The following is a 22,998-nucleotide window of genomic DNA, read 5'->3' as shown; positions in this document are numbered from 1 at the left end:
AGACAGGGGGCGTACCTACCGCGAAAACCGATATTCGCAAATTGCGGACATTTTTGTCTGTCACTCTAATTACCCCTTCATTGGAGTAAAAGAGAAAGATTCCCGCATATTGCGAATATCGGTTTTCGCGGTAGCCCCTCTGACTGCTGGCGCCGTTTCCTTGTTAGTTTGTAATGAAAAGTGGGCCCACTTTTCATTACAAAGTGTATAATTATCTGCAGTCGAACGGAGTCACTCGAATCATTCTTCTATTTCAGTGTTCTCTGGATCTAGGTCCGCTTGACTCTCAGAGGTGGTCTCAGGTCAGGGCCCTCTCTAATAGCTAAGGTCTAACTAGTGTGTAGTGTTTAAATAAACCTATTTACTGCTGTAGGAAAACTCGTTCTGTAAAATGGATTTTTGATTGGAAATCTACTACTAGTTCCCAGGTATCTAAAAGTAATTATTATTTGCTCTATTCATCGACTCAACATTTATTAGTTTTATTATGCATGTATACTACATTTTTTGCATTAATAAGATCTTCCCAGAAATAAATATAAGGTTTTTGAATTGCACAATATTCATATAGGTATGTTAGTCTATATGTGGGCTTAGTAAACAGGTGTGTCAAATTTCTTATGTGTATGTATGTATATGTACCAGTGGCGGCGCATCAAACATATATCCATAGGCAAGCCGGGGCTAATTTGGCTTACATATTTCCTTTACAACTTTGTTCAAACTTCCAAAAAGAGGCAAGCCGGTGTGAATCGGCTTTTATGGACGCGCCGCCACTGATGTGTACCTATGTCGGTTAGTCTCTCCGTGCAATACAAACCAAATGATTTTATAGGTATGAATTCTGCTCTATGTGATTTATTTTCGAAGTCGGTATCATATCAAGTAGGGTAATTGTGCTAGTTTTTGTCCACTTATCGATTTTGCCAGCTTTGTGATGCAAAAAGATTATCATAGAGATGAAAAAAAAACGTGAGCAATTTCTTTTCTAGGCATAACAAGATAGCAAATTACTGCTGCCGTTTTTATTTGGCAAAAGATGTACCAAACACCCTGTATAATACATTTAAGTAGGAAGCTGGCAAAATCGATAAGTGGACAAAAACTAGCACAATTACCTTACTTGATATGATACCGACTTCTAAAATAAATCACATAGAGCAGAATACATACCTATAAAAACATTTGGTTTGTATTGCACAGAGAGACAAACCGACAAAGGTATATATAGTTATGTACAAACATACACACACATACTAAGCCCACATAGAATTGGCCCCTGAGTTGATAAACGTTTCAACAAAAAAAAATGTTACACTTGATGGAAAATTTATGATTGTTACCTACTGACTAAATTATTGGTACTTATTACAAATGTGTAATTTATAATACTAAAATAATAAGATAAGATAGTATAAGATGTGTTGTACACTTTAGGTTAGCTCCCAAACAGCATACATTAAATCTATTGCAATCATCACCTTGCGTGCTAGCAAGGTATTAATAGTAGTTTGTGTTACAAGGGATCAAAATGATACATTTCCGTCAAGGCAGGGAGGAAAAGTGCCACTTTGATCCCTCCTAGCGGGGAAGAAAAAGCCCTTTTCCGAATAGGTGATGTGAAAATAGTAGTTTTCACACCAATTATTCGGAAAAGAGCTTATTCTTCCCTGCTAGGAAGTAACATTTTTCTGTTCTAGCACACTATTTTTAAATTTTTTTGCACATTATTTTTTTAGCTTAAATAATCTGTTTAAGCATCAGATTGTGTCAACACTAAGATTTTTTTATTTTCCTCATAGTTGATGTGAAAAGCAGTATGTGTCACACGGTATCAAAATTATTTCGTCTTGGGCGTTAACACTTGAATCCCTCATTACGCTCAGGATTCTACTGTACTGTACTGGATTCTATTGTAGAATCCATCGCTTCATTCAGGATTCAATGTACGCCCTTGACGGAAATATATCATTTTGATCCCTTGTAACACAAACTAATATTGTGTTACAAGGGATCAAAATGATATATTTCTGTCAAGGGCGTACATTGAATCCAAATAAATATGTATTATTTGACCAAAAAAAATAGTATGCAAGAAAGAAAAAATCGTGTCCTAGAACAGAAAAGTATAACTTTGATCCCTCGTAGCGGGGAAGAAAAAGCCCTTTTTCGAATAGGTGATGTGAAAAATAATTTTCGTAGTCAAAGGCCAGGAATTATTACTCCATCGCAAAGTACCCTTAGCCCTTACTAGCAGGCGTAATGGTGATTGCAATGGATTTAGTTGTAGGTATCATTATTAAAAAATGTTTATTTTTCACATAACCTTTTCGTAAAAGGGCTTTTTCTTCCCCGCTAGGAGGGATCAAAGTGGCACTTTTCCTCCCTGCTAGGGGGGGTCAAAGTGGCACTTTTCTGTTCTAGGACACTGTTTTTGTTATTTTTTGCATTCTTTTTTTAGCTTGAATAATATTTTGAAACATAATAATTGTGTCAACACTAAGATTTCTTTATTTTCCTCATAGTTGATGTGAAAAGCAGTATGTGTCACACGGTATCAAAATTATTTCGTCTTGGGCGTTAACACTTGAATCCCTCATTACGCTCAGGATTCTACTTTAGAATCCATCGCTTCATTCAGGATTCAATGTACGCCCTTGACGGAAATATACCATTTTGATCCCTTGTAACACAAACTACTATTGTAACACTCGTGTTTATTTGGATTGGATTGATGTAGGTACTTACATGGATTTAGTTCTATCAAAGTATCAATGAATAATGTTTACTTTGTAACATCCTTGTTTATTGTGTGTAATTTGATGTGAGTTCCATCAATAAATATGATTTTTACTTTGTAATATACACTTGTATTTATTTCTTCACTGTTCCTCAACAATAGCAAGACCAGGGCCCTGTTTCTCCAAAGCTTGTAAATTGTAATACAAGTGGAAGTCCCTTTCTAACAAAAGCTGTCAAAAAGTGACATCCGCTTGTATTACAAGTTACAAGCTTTTGAGAAACGGGCCCCTGTAGCTCAGCTGCAGTGTCTGCTACTGTTAGGCAATAGTACCAGCTACTCTTAGGTATGTAGTTGCTACTGTTCCACAACAGTAGATGTTACTGATGGCTACGGTTGCTGCTACTGTTTAGGAACAGTACCAGCTACTGTTAGGTATTTAGTTGCTACTGTTCTACTACAGTAGATATTACTGTAGTGGGTCAGTAGCAACTACATACCCAACAGTAGCTGGTACTGTTCCCGAACAGTAGCAGCAACCGTAGCCAATCAGTAACATCTACTGTTGTGGAACAGTAGCAACTACATACCTAACAGTAGCTGGTACTGTTCCCAAACAGTAGCAGCAACCGTAGCCAATCAGTAACATCTACTGTTGTGGAACAGTAGCAACTACATACCCAACAGTAGCTGGTACTGTTCCCGAACAGTAGCAGCAACCGTAGCCAATCAGTAACATCTACTGTTGTGGAACAGTAGCAACTACATACCCAACAGTAGCTGGTACTGTTCCCGAACAGTAGCAGCAACCGTAGCCAATCAGTAACATCTACTGTTGTGGAACAGTAGCAACTACATACCCAACAGTAGCTGGTACTGTTCCCAAACAGTAGCAGCAACTGTAGCCAATCAGTAACATCTACTGTTGTGGAACAGTAGCAACTACATACCCAACAGTAACTGGTACTGTTCCCAAACAGTAGCAGCAACCGTAGCCAATCAGTAACATCTACTGTTGTGGAACAGTAGCAACTACATACCTAACAGTAGCTGGTAATGTTCCCAAACAGTAGCAGCAACCGTAGCCAATCAGTAACATCTACTGTTGTGGAACAGTAGCAACTACATACCTAACAGTAGCTGGTAATGTTCCCAAACAGTAGCAGCAACCGTAGCCAATCAGTAACATCTACTGTTGTGGAACAGTAGCAACTACATACCTAACAGTAGCTGGTACTGTTCCCAAACAGTAGCAGCAACCGTAGCCAATCAGTAACATCTACTGTTGTGGAACAGTAGCAACTACATACCCAACAGTAGCTGGTACTGTTCCCGAACAGTAGCAGCAACCGTAGCCAATCAGTAACATCTACTGTTGTGGAACAGTAGCAACTACATACCCAACAGTAGCTGGTACTGTTCCCAAACAGTAGCAGCAACCGTAGCCAATCAGTAACATCTACTGTTGTGGAACAGTAGCAACTACATACCCAACAGTAACTGGTACTGTTCCCAAACAGTAGCAGCAACCGTAGCCAATCAGTAACATCTACTGTTGTGGAACAGTAGCAATTACATACCCAACAGTAGCTGGTACTGTACCCGAACAGTAGCAGCAACCGTAGCCAATCAGTAAGATCTACTGTTGTAGAACAGTAGGAACCACATACCTAACAGTAGCTGGTACTGTTCCCGAACAGTAGCACCAACCGTAGCCAATCAGTAACATCTACTGTTGTGGAACAGTAGCAACTACATACCTAACAGTAGCTGGTACTGTTCCCAAACAGTAGTAGCAACCGTAACCAATCAGTAAGATCTACTGTTGTGGAACAGTAGCAATTAATGTTTCCATTAACTGTTTTCCTTAACTGTTTTCTTTAACTGTTTTCCTTAACTGATTTATTCAGTTAAATTAGGTGAATAAAGTTACTGTTTCCATTAACTGTTTTCTTTAACTGTTTTCCTTAACTGATTTATTCAGTTAAATTAGGTGAATAAAGTTACTGTTTCCATTAACTGTTTTCTTTAACTGTTTTCCTTAACTGTTTTATTTTTTTACTGTTTTAGTCAATAGTCAATTAACTGACTTATTCAGTAAAATTTACTGTTTTACCCTTACTGTTTTGTTACAGTTAAAGTAACTGGTTTTTACAGTTGGCTCCATTTTAACTGCTTTTTTCAGTTAAGTTTACTGATATTTCATTAAGATTTACTGATTATTTCTTTCAGTGTGACGATCAGCGCCACTTCCCCCTCCACCGACTTCGCACCTTTCCAATACTCTAAGACTGTGCCTATGAAATATAGATGGCTATGTACTTAACGAGGCTATGATCTGAAAACTGCCCTGAAGTCGACTGAAAGCTGCGGTTATGAAAAGTCTAAAAGTCATTCAAGTTGAACTGGGTACGATTTGTTTTTGGTATTTGTTAGACACATCAATGTTAGATTCGCTTAAATAGCAAACAGTTTTAATTAAACAGAGTAGCAACAGCGAGTACCTACCGCACCCGTCCGTTCCGTTCTTCCCCCAAAAATGAACAATAATTAATTGATGACGTCACGTCTACGATGAGTCATACAATTTGTGCGTAATTAACAAAGTAGGAAACGCTTGCAAAAAAGTTTTGGTAATTTGAGTTGTTTTGCTAATACCTATTTTTAGGGTTCCGTAGCCAAATGGCAAAAAACGGAACCCTTATAGATTCGTCATGTCTGTCTGTCTGTCTGTCTGTCCGTCTGTCTGTCCGTCCGTATGTCACAGCCACTTTTCTCCGAAACTATAAGAACTATACTGTTGAAACTTGGTAAGTAGATGTATTCTGTGAACCGCATTAAGATTTTCACACAAAAATAGAAAAAAAAACAATAAATTTTTGGGGTTCCCCATACTTCGAACTGAAACTCAAAAAATTTTTTTATTGAGGTATTGAGGATAGGAGAGATATTGAGGTTTCTAATATCATTTTTTTTCTAAACTGAATAGTTTGCGCGAGAGACACTTCCAAAGTGGTAAAATGTGTGTCCCCCCCCCCCCCCCTGTAACTTCTAAAATAAGAGAATGATAAAACTAAAAAAAATATATGATGTACATTACCATGTAAACTTCCACCGAAAATTGGTTTGAACGAGATCTAGTAAGTAGTTTTTTTTGTACGTCATAAATCGCCTAAATACGGAACCCTTCATGGGCGAGTCCGACTCGCACTTGGCCGCTTTTTTTTATCTAAAGACTACAGATCTGCAGAAAATACATAAGTAGCTTCCCACACATCGCGGTATAAATAAATAAAAATGTAAGTAGCCGTGTCCAAATTTTAAAATAAAAAATTATAAATGAAACGACATAATCGGATTTTAGGTTTTGTTACTGTAGTCGTTAATGGTTTATAGCGTCATTTTCATAGAATATCCTAGAATTGCCTGAAAAATCAATACCCGCCTTCCCAATACCTAGAACTAACGACATAGGTACCTATTCTAGAATTAAAATATGAATAATATACACACGAACAACACAATTTTAATAGAATTTCTTGGGAGTTACTCACCGCTACGGCAGTTCCAGTCTTCCTCGGCATCACGGTGGCCCGTTTTGGTATAAAAACTTTTTTAACGACGAAACCCGCCTTGCTGCGCATTTTCAGGGATTCAAGTGCACTTTTTTTTTCAAAAACCATATCCAGACTATGACGTTAGCGCCATCTACCAAACCACCTCGAAAACTACTCAAGTTAACTACGCGCGACAATAGTTTACGCGAAGCGCGCTAGATGGGGTCATAATCAACATAGCGAAGTTTAATTTTAGTTTTATTATTTTAAATTCAGCAGTATCAAATAGCGTTTATAGGTCGAAACCTTATCTAGAAACTGCAGATATGAGCAAAATTACTTATATGGAATGGACTTTAGTACTTCCAAAGTCTCTTTAGTTCATATTTTGTATGTTTCGTAACTGATTTCGTAATTGGTTGTCATGCATTGTTAATATTTATGACCACATTGTATGGAGCTAACACGTGTAGTGTATCGTGAATTTATAAATAACTATACATACATAGTGTTTATGTGTTAACGCAAACATTTTGAAAGCGATATAACATAAATGTTTGTACCCTCTGTTAATGAAGTTTGGGTGAACACAGTCAACTAAAAACATATTTCAAACTTCAAAATCATGTAAAGGCAAATCAAGACCACTTTTACTTTACTTCATTGACCCGGGGATTTAATTTGAGTGCACAGAGTTAACTAGGGTATTTCCTCTTTGCTGGCAGTGTACAATCTGCGATGAACAACTAACATAGACCTGATAAAGATATCTTTACTATTCACAAGGGCCATTAAGCATGTACAGTCACCTGCAATAATATGTTACTCTTCGAACGCCGCAAAAACACGTGACACTCTTATGGCTCTTAAAAATAAGCTTGTGTCAGAAATTCTATTAGGTTAACATATTTCATTTAATTGTAGCTATACATGCTAGTTTTAAAGGGCACTTTTTTTCCAATTTTTTGATGTACTTACCTATTAAATTATTTTTGGTTTAAATATGTATTTAAAATATTATTTTTGGTTACCATAATAGTTATTAATTAAATAAAACTAGGTATTTAAACAGATTATGTATATCGCATGTATTGAATTTAAACTAGAATATCTAACATGTTCAAATAGTCTCATTTGGGTGATTGGGAAAAATATAGTTTCAAGTTTAATTTTAGTTACATATACAGGACACTCCTTGGTTTTAAGAGGTTTGCTGGTCTTATTAGATTCTAATTTGAAAATATTTAGGCTTCCAATTTAGTCAATTTTAATTTCAGATTAAAAAAAATAAGTGTATAATCCTCAAAATCGGCCATGAAAGACCTTCATTTTGTTGTGCAATAATACCTTGCTAACAAGTTCATCTAAGCACAGAGTCAACAAAAACAAAAATAAACCAGGAAGTAAATCATAACCTATTCGAATTAAACATTTGATTCTGAGCAAAACCGAGATAAATTAACACATGACTCCGATAAGCCATACTCAGATAACGCAAATTGGTCTAATTCTAACAACAAAGGACAAAACACTCACGTTTTGAGATTCCTCTTCTAGCACTGCCATGGTTTCAAAATCGATGTTCATTTTGTACTCTCACAGGTATTGCTTAGTTTTCGAAAAAAAGTGATTGATTGATGCAAAATCCTCAATATTAATGAGAATCTTTCAAAATGTTTTACCGAAGTAATGTTTACAAACTAGCAAGGTCATTTGACATATTTTGGTAAATAGACGTTTTACGTCACTATGACATCACTAATGTATTGATTTTTTTGCTTATTTGCAGTAAGAGAATTTGATTAGAATTTATTTGCCAACAAAACTTAATTTATTAGAAAAATGGTCCAATAAAATAATAATTACACTGCATTTATTGCTATTCTTGAGGATAAAGTCTAAAGTCCTCCTTATTCTTAAGTTAACGACATAAAGCATTCTCAAACAATACAAAACCTTATTTTACGTATAGAATAAAATGAAACTTGATTTCTTATGCAGTAGAAAAAAAGAGAAAATAAGTAAATTAGCATTAGACTCTTTATGTTAAAAAAAAATGTTGTATGGTCTATGCTTTATAACAAGGTTTTGCACGACCGTACGTAGCCCATACACAGTTAAAAACATATATACTTCGTCAACCAGATCTTGACAGTAGAAAAAGGTGGTAAATTTGAAAAGTTTAGGCGCGAAGGGATATCGTCCCATAGAAAATTTGAATTTCGCGCCATTTTTTACTGACAAGCTTTGGTTGACCAGCTATATTTTCAGAAATACATGAGAAAGTAACGATTTATTTGTCATCAGAAGGACAATGCTATCATGCACCCATATATAGTCCGTCAACCAAATCTTGTCAGTAGCAATGTAAAGCAAACTAAAGTAGGGCAACACTCAAAGAGCAGTATTGCGCTAAGAATAGCAGCAATGGACATCGAACCAAAAGATTTTTTTTTTCCGCTGAGCGCGCCCTGCGTACGTTAATTCAAATTGTCACTCGCGGTTTATTGAAAAAATTTGAAACATGGACGGACAATTTAAAAGCGATGTTAAAACAATGTTAATCAAAATGATGAACAAATTTGAAGATATCAAAAACAACTGCCTATCGTAGTGCTTATATTCTCTTTGTTCCCTATCTATGTCTTCTGTTTACTAAAATAAAATCATATCAAAATGCAGATAATTAGATAGTGATTATCATATATTTGTTATTTACAATATAATATGCCACTTGTTAATGTAAATTAGTGTACTCTTCTGGATGAATATGACATACCTGCCTGTGTAATTTTTTTGATTGGTATATATTGTACAATAGGATTACATATTAAAAATAAAACAACTGATATTTGGGTGTTTATTTAATTTAAAGGTAAATAAGATAAGGGTCACTTTAGCTTACACTATAATTCAAGTCATTAATTGAAAAAATATAATGAAGTTACCAATGTTACCGGGTCACTTCAACCAAGCATAATACTCTGTAGTATTATTGCATCTTTGTAAATAGTCACAACTGATTGCTGAAAATATTAGACATGTGGGCCTATGGACGGTTTCCAGGACACAATTTATGGTCTTGTTGGATAGATTTAGGCATACGTTTTAATTTTATTTATGCCTTTTAACCCTAAAACAAAAAAACTGAACATAATCTTAAAAGTTCGGAAGAGTTCTTCCAGTATGTACTTGTCATAACCTCAATTTTTAGTAATGTTTACCATCAACGAGCATGATTGTACATTGTAGGCCCCTTAGCTTTGCTTATTCTTATTTAATGTATTGGTATTTAATGGTGACAGCAGAAATATCTCTTGAAACAGAAACGATTCAGAATGAAAACCAAATGAAAACAAATAAGGTGACGGCTGTCGTTCACGATCCACATTCCACAGATAAAACACAGATGACACGCATTTTGGAATTATTCGAACACAGTGTTGCTAACCCGCGATTTTACAAATTTGCCGCCTTTTACTACTGACAAGATTTGGTTGACGGACTTTAATATCCAACTCTTTATAAGTAAAATCTTTTGAGTAAATATACTTGGTTAAGCAGATATTGTCAGTAGAAAAAGGCGGCAAATTCGAAAAATGTAGGCGCGAAGGGATATCGTCCCATATAAAATTTGAAAATCGCGCCTTTTTTACTGACAAGATTTGCTTGACCAGCTATACTTCATAAAATCACGTAGTGTATGTGAGCCTTAAATAATGTGTTGCTATACACAATATAATTTTACCAGTGTCGCCTTTGCAAAAAAAAAAGTGTCAAATTTTTTGACCTCCAGTTTTTTCCGTGTCTGTTTGTGATAAAATCCATAGGTTTTTATACGATTGTCAAATGTGGCCTTACAAGTGTGGATCTTTAAATTAATAATTAATTTTAGAATGCTTATAGAGTGCGGTGTAACGGAGTACGTATTATCGTTTGCGGTCAGTGCATTAAGTGTCATTGAAGGATCACGATGCGTATCGGAATTGTGTTTTATTGGTGCGTGTTAGCATTGCACCTGTGCAAAGCGGAAGATGTGGAGAGGACAGAGTCAAGGGAGGGTGCCAGAAGGCCGCAGTGGGGGCCAACAGTGCGGAGCGGGTCGTTCGTGAGCGAGTCTGCGATCGCCGCATCTAATGAACAGAGTAAGTTTAGTCTTGTTGGCACCAAACTGATTGGCTGTACGCTCGTGACACCTGTTGGTGTCCTTCAATCGGGTCACGGTATTTCCTTCTTATTAACACCGATTTTATCACGTAAATGTTTTAGAGCAGCGTGAGTCATTTTGAATGGACTAGGTGAAGGTAACTTAAGTTGTTTGGCCTTAAAACATCTGTTTACCTTAAGCAGTCAGATGTTTCTAGTAAATTTTGTCGTTGACTTCCCTTGCCTGCAAGGGAAATTTAAATACCTTGCAATAAGTATACATGCAGCAATAGTAAGTATACATATAGCAAACTTTGAAAAAGTCATTATTTTCTTGTTTGCACTTGGGTATTTTATTTGATGTTTCGATAATATATTGATTGCTGAAGTATCAATTTATTTCGATGCATGATACACAAGTTTGTTAACATGTTTGTTGTTAACCTTTAGCCCCTTGTTATCCCATATCTGACTATCTGTTCGTAAATTGCAATCAGTGACATAAAAACTATATTATTTACTTATAATTACTTGCCTGTTGGTTAAACTGTAAGTGTTTTAGCGCGTTTGAATTGAACTGGTAATTTAAAACTTAATTGTAATTATAAATGAATTTCCCATGGCAGCCATTGGGTGCAAAAGTATAAAGCAGGGGTCACCAAATGGCGGACCACGGTCCAGATCCAGACTGCCAACCTATTTTATTATTTAATTAAACTCAAGTAGAAGCAGACCGCAATTGTCATTTTGTTTTAAGAACTGGACCCTTTAAGAAACTAATGGAAGAAACTAACCCCTGGTATAAAGTATGTTATAATCAACATTTTTAGGGTTCCGTACCCAAAGGGTAAAAACGGGACCCTATTACTAAGACTCCGCTGTCCGTCCGTCCGTCCGTCCGTCCGTCCGTCCGTCCGTCCGTCTGTCACCAGGCTGTATCTCACGAACCGTGATAGCTAGACAGTTGAACCGAAGTTAAGCAACGTCGGGCGGGGTCAGTACTTGGATGGGTGACCGTTTTTTTGCTTGTTTTGCTCTATTTTTTGTTGATGGTGCGGAACCCTCCGTGCGCGAGTCCGACTCGCACTTGGCCGGTTTTTTTATCGTACTTACCATCTCCTCAATACATGGCTTTATATGATTCAACAAACATGAATTTTCATCATGAAAATCTGTTCCCTTTATTATTAGGAGCAGGATCTGTACTGTAAGGCATTTTTTTTAGCTTTCTCGGCACCTTAAATTTCAAATAAAAAGAAGGTACAGTCAAGTGTAAAAATATGGGTGCACACATCATACTCAAAAACATGTCCCATAGCTCTTATGTCAGCGAATTGAGAACTATGGCCCATATTTTTGACTGTACTATAAGTACTAAGTAGTTTATCAAACCATAGTAATCTGATTCCTTTAATCAAATCAAATCCATTTATATTCAGGCACTAAAGCCCATAGATACATACCCTACAAACTAACATAATACATATAAAATAATAAAAATCTTAATAATATAAAATCATTTTCGTGATGCAGTATATTCTGATGTGGCATCACCTGCTCAGGCGTAGGATTCGGAAGTCCAAAGTTAATGTTGCCGCATGCTGCCTATTTGGGATGTAAACCTTGTTTTTATATCCTAGATACAAAAAATATTGTTTGATTCCACCAACTTGTTCAGCTGGTCTGTCATTTAGGCGCAACATAGAGTGACTCCCTTGAGTTGCCAACGCTCAACTCATGGGTGAAAACTTACTATCAGGGGCCCGTTTCTCAAAAGCTTGTAACTTGTAACACAAGTGGAAGTCCCTTTCTAACAAAAGCTGTCAAAAAGTGACATCCGCTTGTATTACAAGTTACAAGCTTTTGAGAAATGGGCCCTAGGTGTAGGGCAACCTTGTGTGCCACCACAATTTAAAGAATATTCATAAGACAGAATGAATTTTTGTACCTGATCTTCAAGATTTCATAGGTTCTAGCATACACAAATTTGAATTAATTTAAATTCGTGTATGCTAGAAATCTCTATATGGCGTCATCTCTTTACAATTTAAATTACCGCACAGTCCGCGGTGTTTGCTTATCCTATTAACCTGTTTATTGGATACGTATACAAAGGAGAGAATGGCCGGCAATTTAGCGCTCTGAGAATATTAAAACACAATACTAACAAATAACGTACACCAACACCGTAAAATAAAATAAAATGTAGATCAGTTTGAAATGCTAACAAAATTATGTATGGACGTCTTCTCATAATAATTACAATTACGGTTCGAGATCATATGAACCATCACTACATAGTATAAAACAAAGTCGCTTCCCGCTGTCGGTCTGTTCCTATGTATGCTTAGATCTTTAAAACTACGCAACGGATTTTGATGCGGTTTTTCTAAATTGATAGAGTGATTCAAGAGGAATTTGTTAACCCGTGCGAAGCCGGACCGGGTCGCTAGTTTACTATAAACATACTCATATCATTATAGGTCTATTTAGGATCAACTGGAAAGTATACATGTTCCAGACAAAAAAAGATTATTCAAATACATCCAAGTATTCGAGAAATCGGAGAATGTACATAAAGAAGATCCTGCCGAATTAGAAACCTGTTTAAAAGTAGAGTCGGTAAAAAATACAAAACAATCCGATTCTTTTGAAACATCCTGGAGGGCAAGATTAAGGGTAAAAGACGCAGAGGAAGGCCCAGGCTCACATATCTCAGCCATATAAAAGATAGAGTTTCTGTCGTGTCGTACGAGGGAGTTAAAAGGCTGGCCCAGCAAAGAGAAGAGTGGCGATTACTCCACCGACAAGAGCATAGCTCTTAAATATTGATGATGATGAATCAGATTAAAAGGCTTCAGGAAGTAACCGGTAATGTTTCGACTGTCACGCATTTAATTAAGCGGTAGATCAGATTGGGAAATCCATACATCCTTTACGCGATACATTTAACCGTTGTTGACAGACTGCAATGAGTCAGTGATCGCGATGAATGGCAGACGACCCGACCCGCTATCGTCTTATTTTAGGAACACGACAGCATTTCTATACTGTTACAGCCGAGTTTAACACGTGCACTGCAGTGTCGCTATCACACGTGGATTCATTACATTAAAAAAACTGATTTACAATAGCCTTCCGAAATAAGGGTCATTTAAATGCAAGGAAGTTGGCGCTGTAGAGATGTGTCTTATGGAGACGGAGACTTTTTAATACAAATAAATTTTATTGGTCATCACGTTCGGTTATGAAATCTGTTCAGGAAATGACCGCGTCAAAACCACGGCTTGGCACCCATGCGCCGATCGCTTGATTAATTCCATCGCTAAATTTGTACCGTCTCGTGTAAATATACACTTGATCGTTGACAAAACGACGTATCTACAACGATGGCCCAAGGCTCTTATACTAATTTGATGCGGAGTAATACATACGTGTTTTATCAATGTATGTACGCATGCATGTGACTCTCTTTGTTAATAGAGTCAGGTGTTGTATTGTGTTTCTTATCATTGACCTAGCTTTGAATTTTGGTACTTAATTAGTTTTTATATGCATTGTTTTTGGTAGTCTTCTGTCACATTTTCTGTCTGTGGATAGTGTTTTGAGAGGTATTTCTTAGTCCTTATACATAATTGCCTATTTAGTAAACAAAATTCAGTCAGGAAAGTACTGTACGGAATACACAATCAGTTAGAGTCATGAGAGCCGACCCCGTAGCAAACGTGGCTATTCAAATCTGCTCATCTGTTCAAGGCCGACGATTTTATGTATATTTTCCTCATTACATGACTGTGAAATGTACAAAAGCGGTTACAAAAACAAAACGTTCAAAACTAATAGCATAAGTACAATCACCTGCAATAATATGTTACTCTTCGAAGGCAGCAAAAATATGTGATACGCTCTTATGGCTCTACAAATAAGATTGTGTCAGATATTTTTGCGGTCTTGTTGTGTAACATATTATTGCAGGTGACTGACTTATGACGCGTCGTATATCCGTTTTCTGTTTCTTTTCTGCGTAGCTAATACAAATTAGCTCTTCCAAACTTATTAAAGTGTTATGTTCCTTTTCATACAGCATCTGTAGTTTCGCAATAGAAGCATGTACCTAATTGGTGAGATTGCATCACATGATATACGACTCGTATAATACGAGGCTTTGTTATGGGAGTAATTGGATGACTAAACGTGCCGAGCCTTCAACGGTATCTACTATCTACCTCGAAATACAGTTTTATTTCTTTCATACTTTCAACAAAAAAGTTTGTTTCCGATTTAGGCCACTATTTTTATTATTTAAATGTTAATTTTTTTAATAAATGTGCTAAACTTACGAAAAAATACTATAAACATTTTACGTGACAGCTATTCTATTCCATATAAAAAAACCGTGGACAAGTGCGAGTCGGACTCGCCCACCGGGGGTTCCATTCTTTTTAGTGTATTTGTTGTTATAGCGGCAACAGAAATACAGAAATACACGGTTCATGAGATAAAGCCTGGTGACAGATAGACGGACAGTGGAGTCTTAATAATAGGGTCCCGTTTGTACCCTTTGAGTACCTAAAAACGAACTGTCATAGGGACCATACTTCGACGCGAGAGGTTAAGGTGTCTGTACCTACACTTCCAGTATATAAGATTGTCAGTACATGACGTCAATATGACTTATTTTGGAACATTCTGTTTTCCTTGTTATTCCAGACTTGTGATTTAATCCATGTACATATTTATGAGTCTATTTTTAGACAGGGCTTTGAACTCTTGTGCGAATAACAAGATTAAAACTGGAACTATCTAGCCCCGAATTATATACAAGAAAGAAACAAGAAAGTCGTTCTTGGGAAAATTTGCTTTTAATAAAAAAAGAGATTTTTTAAAATCGGTCGAGAAATTACGGAGTTTCGAAGTAACAAACATTTAAAAAAATACTACCGAATTGACAACCTCCTCCTTTTGGAATCTTGAAGTCGGTCGAACCAAGTTGCAAATACACTTTTGAAAGGCTGGAGTTTTATGTTTGTTTACAATACAACACAAAAGAATACTCAATCGGCGTTTTGATCTCTATTTATTTTAGAAACGTAACGAAATACTCGTTTGTTAACTTCCTCTCGAATGGAAGATTTAGTGAAACGCATGGTAAATAGCATGACTATAATCTATAATCATGGGTTCAATGTCAGGGCCGTGGACTCTGAATCCAATCTGTGATGTTTGATAACTTCGTCAAACTCTGTGCCTAACGGTCGGAACGAAATTGATGACTTTACCCACAAACAAACGTGGACTAGGTGGTTATCTTCACGCGCATGAGCAAATCTCATTTTTTCGTACCCGTAGCTAATTATTATTGGAACATTGGGCATATCTTTTTTCTATTTGTCACAGAGAAAGAAACTCCTATAACTGCAAATGTTCAGAAAACTTCATTACTTCATGACGTGGGTGGACAATAGGCGTACAGAAGATTAAGAGTCACATCTGGATGAGATTATCTCAGGATCGGGACAAGTGGCGTACTACTTGAACCTAGCGAGAGACCTATGCTCAGCAGTGGGCGATATAAAGCTGAAAAGATGACCACGACTTTTATGTTCCTAACTTCTCTATCGCTTCCGTAGCAATAAACATAGTCATAGTTGTGCATACTGCATATTACTTTGTATGTACAGTCGACGTCAAAGATATGTTTAGGTACACTTTTGCACCTTACTCCTTTGTAATAAGGTGAAACTTGTAAACACATGTTTGACGTCGACTGGTACCATCACGCACCGTTGATCCATTTAGGGCCCTAGCTAAATTGGTTGCTCAATACTTACTATATGAAATCTCCAATTTAGCTTGAACTCTAAGGGCCACTTGCACCATTCACTAACCCGGGGTTAACCGGTTAAACCCGGTTAATCCCGGGATATTAAACAAAAACAACATACACAGTAAATTCGATTAGGTACACACTCACAAGACTTATAAATGTAGTTGTAGTAAAAACTTGCAGTTACCGCCGAAGTGTTGGCAATGAATCGCTAGTATGCTGTATGTTGGTTATTGACTTTGAATTGTAGGTATGTTTATTTATGTTTACAATACAACATCATTACACAAGATATCGTCACGGCCGTTGCTTTGTCATGTCGTCTATAGAAAGTCAAATTAGTTAGACGGCGGAGTGACGTGAAGAATTATTTTCCTTTTCATCTGTATTTATTTAAAGTGGATTGCAGTAAATAATACAAATGGCAGACTTCTCCCAGTTAACCATAGGGCAAACAGAGATGCATAATGAAAAAAGTAAAAAAAAAAACACAATTTCATATCTTTTGACTTTTTTAAGCGATGATTTCCGGGATAAAAATGCATGGCTGATACAAAAATCAAAACTTTCGCGATATAAATTATGACAAGTTGTGTTTTCTAATACTGCAATGTCATTGTAAGACATGCCAAATTTAAGTCAATCGTTGTGGGCAAGAAACGAAGACATATAAATAGCAACAACATATATTTTTACATAAAAACTAAACAATTCGCAACGCAACATTGACTCTGCGCGAAGAATTGAATTAATTAAGTAAAACCTTTCTGAGATGATACAATTATGTCGATTTGCCAAACGATTAACAAATAGCACATAAAAGTATGTAAATGTACGTAATGCATTGTATTTGTTCTGTTACGTTATAACTTAAAAAAATAAAAGACGCTAGCTACTTGTACATACTCGCAACTTAAGTCAAATCAGACCTATAATCGCGACTGGCTTAAGACAATAGGTCTTTCAGACTTTAACGATAGCCATTAAACATTAAGCAACCTTAATAAAGCCTAATAGGTTGCGTAGGTTGACTCACTTGTTATTATAACCAGATCCTTTTTGAGACCTAACTGTACTTGACAACTGACAAATAAGGTCAGGAACATTGTGATGAACTATCTTATGTTTTTGCAAGGTAAACGTACTGGTGCTCGACGCGGTCCCAGTCATCTTGAAACTTAAGTCATTGTAAATAGAGGGGACAGCAGCGTGCCATCTATTGGGCATTAGCATGTCGAGCACTAGTACGTTTACCTTATTGTGCTTCCACATCTGTTCGTCTTTTTAGGGTTCCGTACCCAAAGGGTAAAAACGGGACCCTATTACTAAGACTCCGCTGTCTGTCCGTCCGTCCGTCCTTCTGTCCGTCCGTCCGTCCGTCCGTCCGTCTGTCACCAGGCTGTATCTCACGAACCGTGATAGCTAGACAGTTGAAATTTTCACAGATGATGTATTTCTGTTGCCGCTATAACAACAAATACTAAAAACAGAATAAAATAAAGATTTAAGTGGGGCTCCCATACAACAAACGTGATTTTTGACCGAAGTTAAGCAACGTCGGGCGGGGTCAGTACTTGGATGGGTTACCGTTGTTTTGCTTGTTTTGCTCTATTTTTTGTTGATGGTGCGGAACCCTCCGTGCGCGAGTCCGACTCGCACTTGGCCGCTTTTCTATGCTCCATGATACTATTGATACTGCATACACTTCATACAAGCCTAGGAATTAGATTTATATGTAGGTACCTAAGTCTATTGAATTATAGTATATTTATGTAAGTATATTACCATATATTATATTATTTATCGCTATATTGTTTGTTTTAACTTACCTATAAGTAAATATATTCTGTGCCATAAAGTTTAAATAAAAAAATACTTGTATGTGCCATTTAGTACCTTGTCACACGAACAATAATATGAGATCCCTAGCGGCCTTTGTATTGATTGTCACTGTGACAAGGTCCGAAATCAAATTCCTTGACTCTCTACATACAAACTCCACTACCTAAATTTGTAGATTTATCTCGATTTTCATGGATACCATCATCAAATCTTGATGTCGATGGCAATAGGGCCAGATTACCCAACAATACCCTTTGTAACAAAAAACCGGCCAAGTGCGAGTCGAACTCGCGCACGGAGGGTTCCGCACGATCAACAAAAAATAGAGCAAAACAAGCAAAAAAAAACGGTCACCCATCCAAGTACTGACCCCGCCCGACGTTGCTTAACTTCGGTCAAAAATTACGTTTGTATGGGAGCCCCACTTAAATCTTTATTTTATTCTGTTTTTAGTATTTGTTGTTATAGCGGCAACAGAAATACACAGTGAAAGCATATAACTGGAAACCGCCTTTGGGAACATTACCGTTCAAATTATCGGGCCAAATTAGCACACATACACAATTACGTCTACATTTAAATAAGACGATACGTTTACAGAGCCTGTCTCTATTACACTAACGTACACAGCTAAGTGTAGATGAAATGCATATAATGTCAATAACTACCAATCAGCGACATTAATCCGCTAATTACCTTCTTGCTGTACGTACTGGCCGCTGAGAGTTCGCGGTTCATATTTGATTAGAATATGACTTGGACAGGGATAGGTTTATGCCATACATTGAAGAACCAGTCAAATAATTCACGTATAATAATTTAATGCAGATTAAAACATAACTAGTTAAAATGTTGTTATGAAATTAAATGACAGACTAACTCAACATAATTAAATATTCATTGTTGTATAAATGTATTCCGCTATAATAAGTATTTTGTATATTTTATTATCAATCTCTATGGCAGTGCGAAGTCACGTTCAGAGCCCGTACCATGAGTCACTGACAGAGTCAAAACTGACATTTACGCTATCGAGAACGTAATTTACTTTCTATACATCTCGTTTGCACTAATATGCGAGTACGAGCGAGATGTATAGAAAGTAAATTACGTTCTCGACGGCGTTTATGTCAGTGCCAAACTGATGGTAGCCGTACTGGTATAGTCTGTCCGTTTTTCTAAGATCAAGTACGCCATAGTAAATGTATGGCGAACTTGATCTTAGAAATCGGACAGGCTATACAGCCTGCAAAATGTACATGGGTACACGAATCGGGTCAAAAACATTTGAACAGGCGGAGTCACAATAAATCCCCACTTTTCCCCACACGGAAATGGCTTGAGAGAGAACCTACATATATGTGACAGTAGAGGGTGGATTGAAATGATCAACATTTTCAGATAATGTGTGTATTTGTTAAATTAATTCAGTGAAAGCGTGATAGAAAAAAATGTATCTACATATAGGAGACCGGGTATGATTATCTCACGGGTTATCTCATGAATAGAACATAATATTCTAGATATCTTGCCAGGCATCCACTCAATTTCATGTCTCTCTAATTGGACAGTTTTTTTCTATAGTTCTCTGCGAATAGCATCTTGTGGGAATCTGAATGGAAAGTAATGTAAAATGACAATACCAAATTTGATTATTAATTTGAAATAACTAGGTAGTTTTTTTATAGCTCCATCTCATGAAATAAAAAAGGAAAATACAAATCTGTAAGAAGGAATTTACTACTACATTTATAATTAATATCTGGGTGACCGAGCTTCGCTCGGAAAACATATAATAACTCGGAAATGCGCGTTTTCCCAGAGATAAGACCTAGCTAGATCGATTTTTCGCCCCCGAAAACCCCTATATACCAAATTTCATCGAAATCGTTAGAGCCGTTTCCGAGATCCCCGAAATATATATATATATATATATATATAAATAAATAAATAAATAAATAAATAAACAAGAATTGCTCGTTTAAAGGTATTAGATATAGAAAACACCTATACCAAACATAAGTTAATAAAATAGTCTACTTCATTTGGCATAAAACCATCCCTATTATCCTCGCAATTTAAAAAGTCGTATGTTGTTATGAAAGTCGTATGCAGTTATTACGTGTTAGCTTAGCACGATAGTATTAAAAATGTCGTCATGTTTATTCCAAATTTTACTGAAGTTATCTGTTTACTACAAGTGAAAAGTGATTCCACTGTCCTTGATATGAACTAAAATAACTTCTGCACCACTTCACGACACATGAAGACATTTTTAATTACAAAAAAACGTAGTTTTTATAAACCAATTTAGCCATCCGTCACTGACTGTCATCTCGGCCGAACTGAAGTTGCCAATCGAACAGTCGGTAAGCACCGCCTACAATCGAATACTTTACGTTGGGTCATAATTGAGCGGACAGAATACTTCCATGGTTTATATGCGTTCACTGGAAATACATCATCTGGGAAAATTTCAACTTTCTAGCTATCACGGTTCGCGAGATACAGCCTGGTGACAGACGGACGGACGGACGGACAGCGGAGTCTTACTAATAGGGTCCCGTTTTTACCCTTTGGGTACGGAACCCTAAAAACATCTAGTCGGTCCAGCCTTAAAATTATCGTTCTATTTCAGAATGTTGTTTTAAAATGAGAGCGTAACTTCGATTGTACGGTAGCCATCAGATTTATCGGAGTGGCGGAGGTGCTCAAAAATATCTGAACACGCACTCTAACGCCTTGACAACAGAGGCGTGTTCAGATATTTGTAAACACATTGGCCGCTCCGATATATCTGATGGCGACTGTACCTATGGTGTAATGCGGCGGCTATATAGGTTCGTGCAAATTTTAAGAATCTCCTTTTTGAAAGTTAAAAGCGCCACTTACAACACACAAACGTCACAAAGTCATATCACTATGTTTTTACGCTCGCGATCAAATGTCAGACAAATTCTTCGCCAGCATGATATTGGTTTCAATGAGTACACTCGTTTGCGGCCAAACATTAATTGATGTCAATAAGCTCGGTTTAAATGGTTACAGGCGCACGCGCACGCACTAGCTATGGGGCAATATCTATGAAAAGGGACCTTATTGTCGATGGCGCTTACGCCGCACAGCGTCGCGCGGCTTTGTATTTATATATCGGCGCATCGTTAATAATGGCGTAAGCGCCATTGACAATAAGGTCCCTTTTCATAGATAACGTCACATATGATGTTGTTGATCACTATCGGGCTTGGGAATGCCATGTCAAAACAAGCTTATGAAGGTTTATCAAGCCCCATTTAGACCTTGCGAGAACTCGCGATTTTCCTTACATTGCGGTATTTGATAGATCGGTTACATTTATTTATTCACTAGCGACCCGCCCCTTCGCACATGTTAACAAATTATACATAAACCTTGAATCGCTGTATCTATTAAAAAAAAAACTCCATCTAAATCCGTTGCGTAGTTTTAAATATCTAAGCATACATAGGGACAGACAGACAGCGGGAAGCGACTTTGTTTTATACAATACAAATACTCTTTATTGCACACCTCATTACAGAAAACAATACAGATAATACAGGAAGAAGAGGTTAAACAACAGGCGGTCTTATCGCTAAAAAGCGATAAGACCGCCAAAAGGTAGCGGAAATTATACTACATATGTAGTGATTCGTATGGCATTATGAGGCGTTCTACAGTTTTGTTACATTGATAAATACCTCAGTAGACTGCAGTGTAATGAAAATCACATACAAGTTCCTGCACTGCAGTCTAAATCGGGTTAACGGGAGTAACGTTTGAATTGATTTTTGACAGTTTTGAATTAACATATTTGAACTCATGCAGATGTACCCTACCCGATGAACGCCGCGCTCTTCATTTTTATGTAAACATAATTACCAAGATCGGTCATAGCAGGACGAAAAATTTACGTCATAGCAGGACGTTAAGTTGAATATGGTAAGTTCAAGGATCTCGCACATCGTATTGCCGGCCGCCATATGGATTGCATGGTAACAGATGCGATGATACTTGCAGATGGCGGGACGATACAACGGTCAGGGGCCCGTTTCTCAAAAGCTTGCAACTTGTAATACAAGTGGAAGTCCCTTTCTAACAAAAGCTGTCAAAAAGTGACATCCGCTTGTATTACAAGATACAAGCTTTTGAGAAACGGGCCCCAGGCCGTGTAGTTTCCATAGCGCGGACAAATTCAGTTTTAGGGTTAGGCAGATTAACATCCATAAAAACTATACTGGTGTATTTTTTTACGTAACACAAGGTATAATGTACATTGTACGCGATGGTTCTCAATTGAACGCATTCAAGAGCTAATATGCTAAAGTTAATTTGGAATAGTCATTCGGGGGTGAAAAGTAAATTATTTCCTAGATTATATTGACCCATTTTAAACTGGACTTCTTTGTATTTGATTATTTTATGTCAGGCCATATTCTTAGAGGTGAATATTTAGTTCAACAATTTTTACTATAGACCCAACACCGAAATCGCGGAAATAAAATTGCTGTTCCATAGAAAATATTTTTTTATTTTGCGTTTTCGGTGTTGCCCCATAGTAAAAGTTGCTCAGTATGTCCTACATATTCAATTCACCCCTCAAAGTATGGTCAGACAACAAAATCACTCATTATCACTTGTCAAAGTTCCAGTACCAGTTTTGTTATTTTTACTTTATACTTACAAGTGCTTGACCTAATACGATTATCTTAATAATCCTAATACGCATAATCAATTCAGAAACTGCGCTCTGGATAGTGGATATACAATGTACACATTATACATAACAATGTTCCGCTTGGCCCTATTTGCAATGTGACCTCAGCCTTGAGGTCGTTCAGATAAAAAAGGTCCGCCTGCCTCGCTAG

The 22,998-nt window shown here is 36.9% G+C and overlaps 2 protein-coding genes across 4 annotated transcripts in view; one reads left to right on the top strand and one right to left on the bottom strand.

Annotated features, from left to right (window-relative positions):
- The window catches only part of LOC134654624 (REPTOR-binding partner), a 46,996-nt gene extending 38,961 nt beyond the window's left edge, over positions 1–8,035 (bottom strand). Inside the window, exon 1 of one of the 2 annotated variants that reach the window (XM_063510095.1) lies at positions 7,834–8,035. In XM_063510095.1, coding sequence (XP_063366165.1) covers positions 7,834–7,884 — 51 coding nt within the window. In that variant the 5' untranslated portion in view covers positions 7,885–8,035. Of the gene's footprint in view, positions 1–6,294; positions 6,400–7,833 lie in introns of those variants that run through there. The other variant, XM_063510094.1, reaches the window with a different exon arrangement.
- Positions 8,036–10,055: 2,020 nt separating this feature from the next.
- LOC134654617 (stromal interaction molecule homolog) overlaps positions 10,056–22,998 on the top strand; it is a 76,659-nt gene continuing 63,716 nt past the window's right edge. For both annotated transcript variants that reach the window (XM_063510083.1, XM_063510082.1), the window contains exon 1: positions 10,056–10,442. In XM_063510083.1, coding sequence (XP_063366153.1) covers positions 10,271–10,442 — 172 coding nt within the window. In that variant the 5' untranslated portion in view covers positions 10,056–10,270. The remainder of the gene's footprint in view (positions 10,443–22,998) is intronic.

This window comes from Cydia amplana, chromosome 15, assembly GCF_948474715.1.
Source record: "Cydia amplana chromosome 15, ilCydAmpl1.1, whole genome shotgun sequence".
Taxonomy (NCBI): domain Eukaryota; kingdom Metazoa; phylum Arthropoda; class Insecta; order Lepidoptera; family Tortricidae; genus Cydia; species Cydia amplana.
This window is presented reverse-complemented; position numbering and strand designations above follow the sequence as displayed.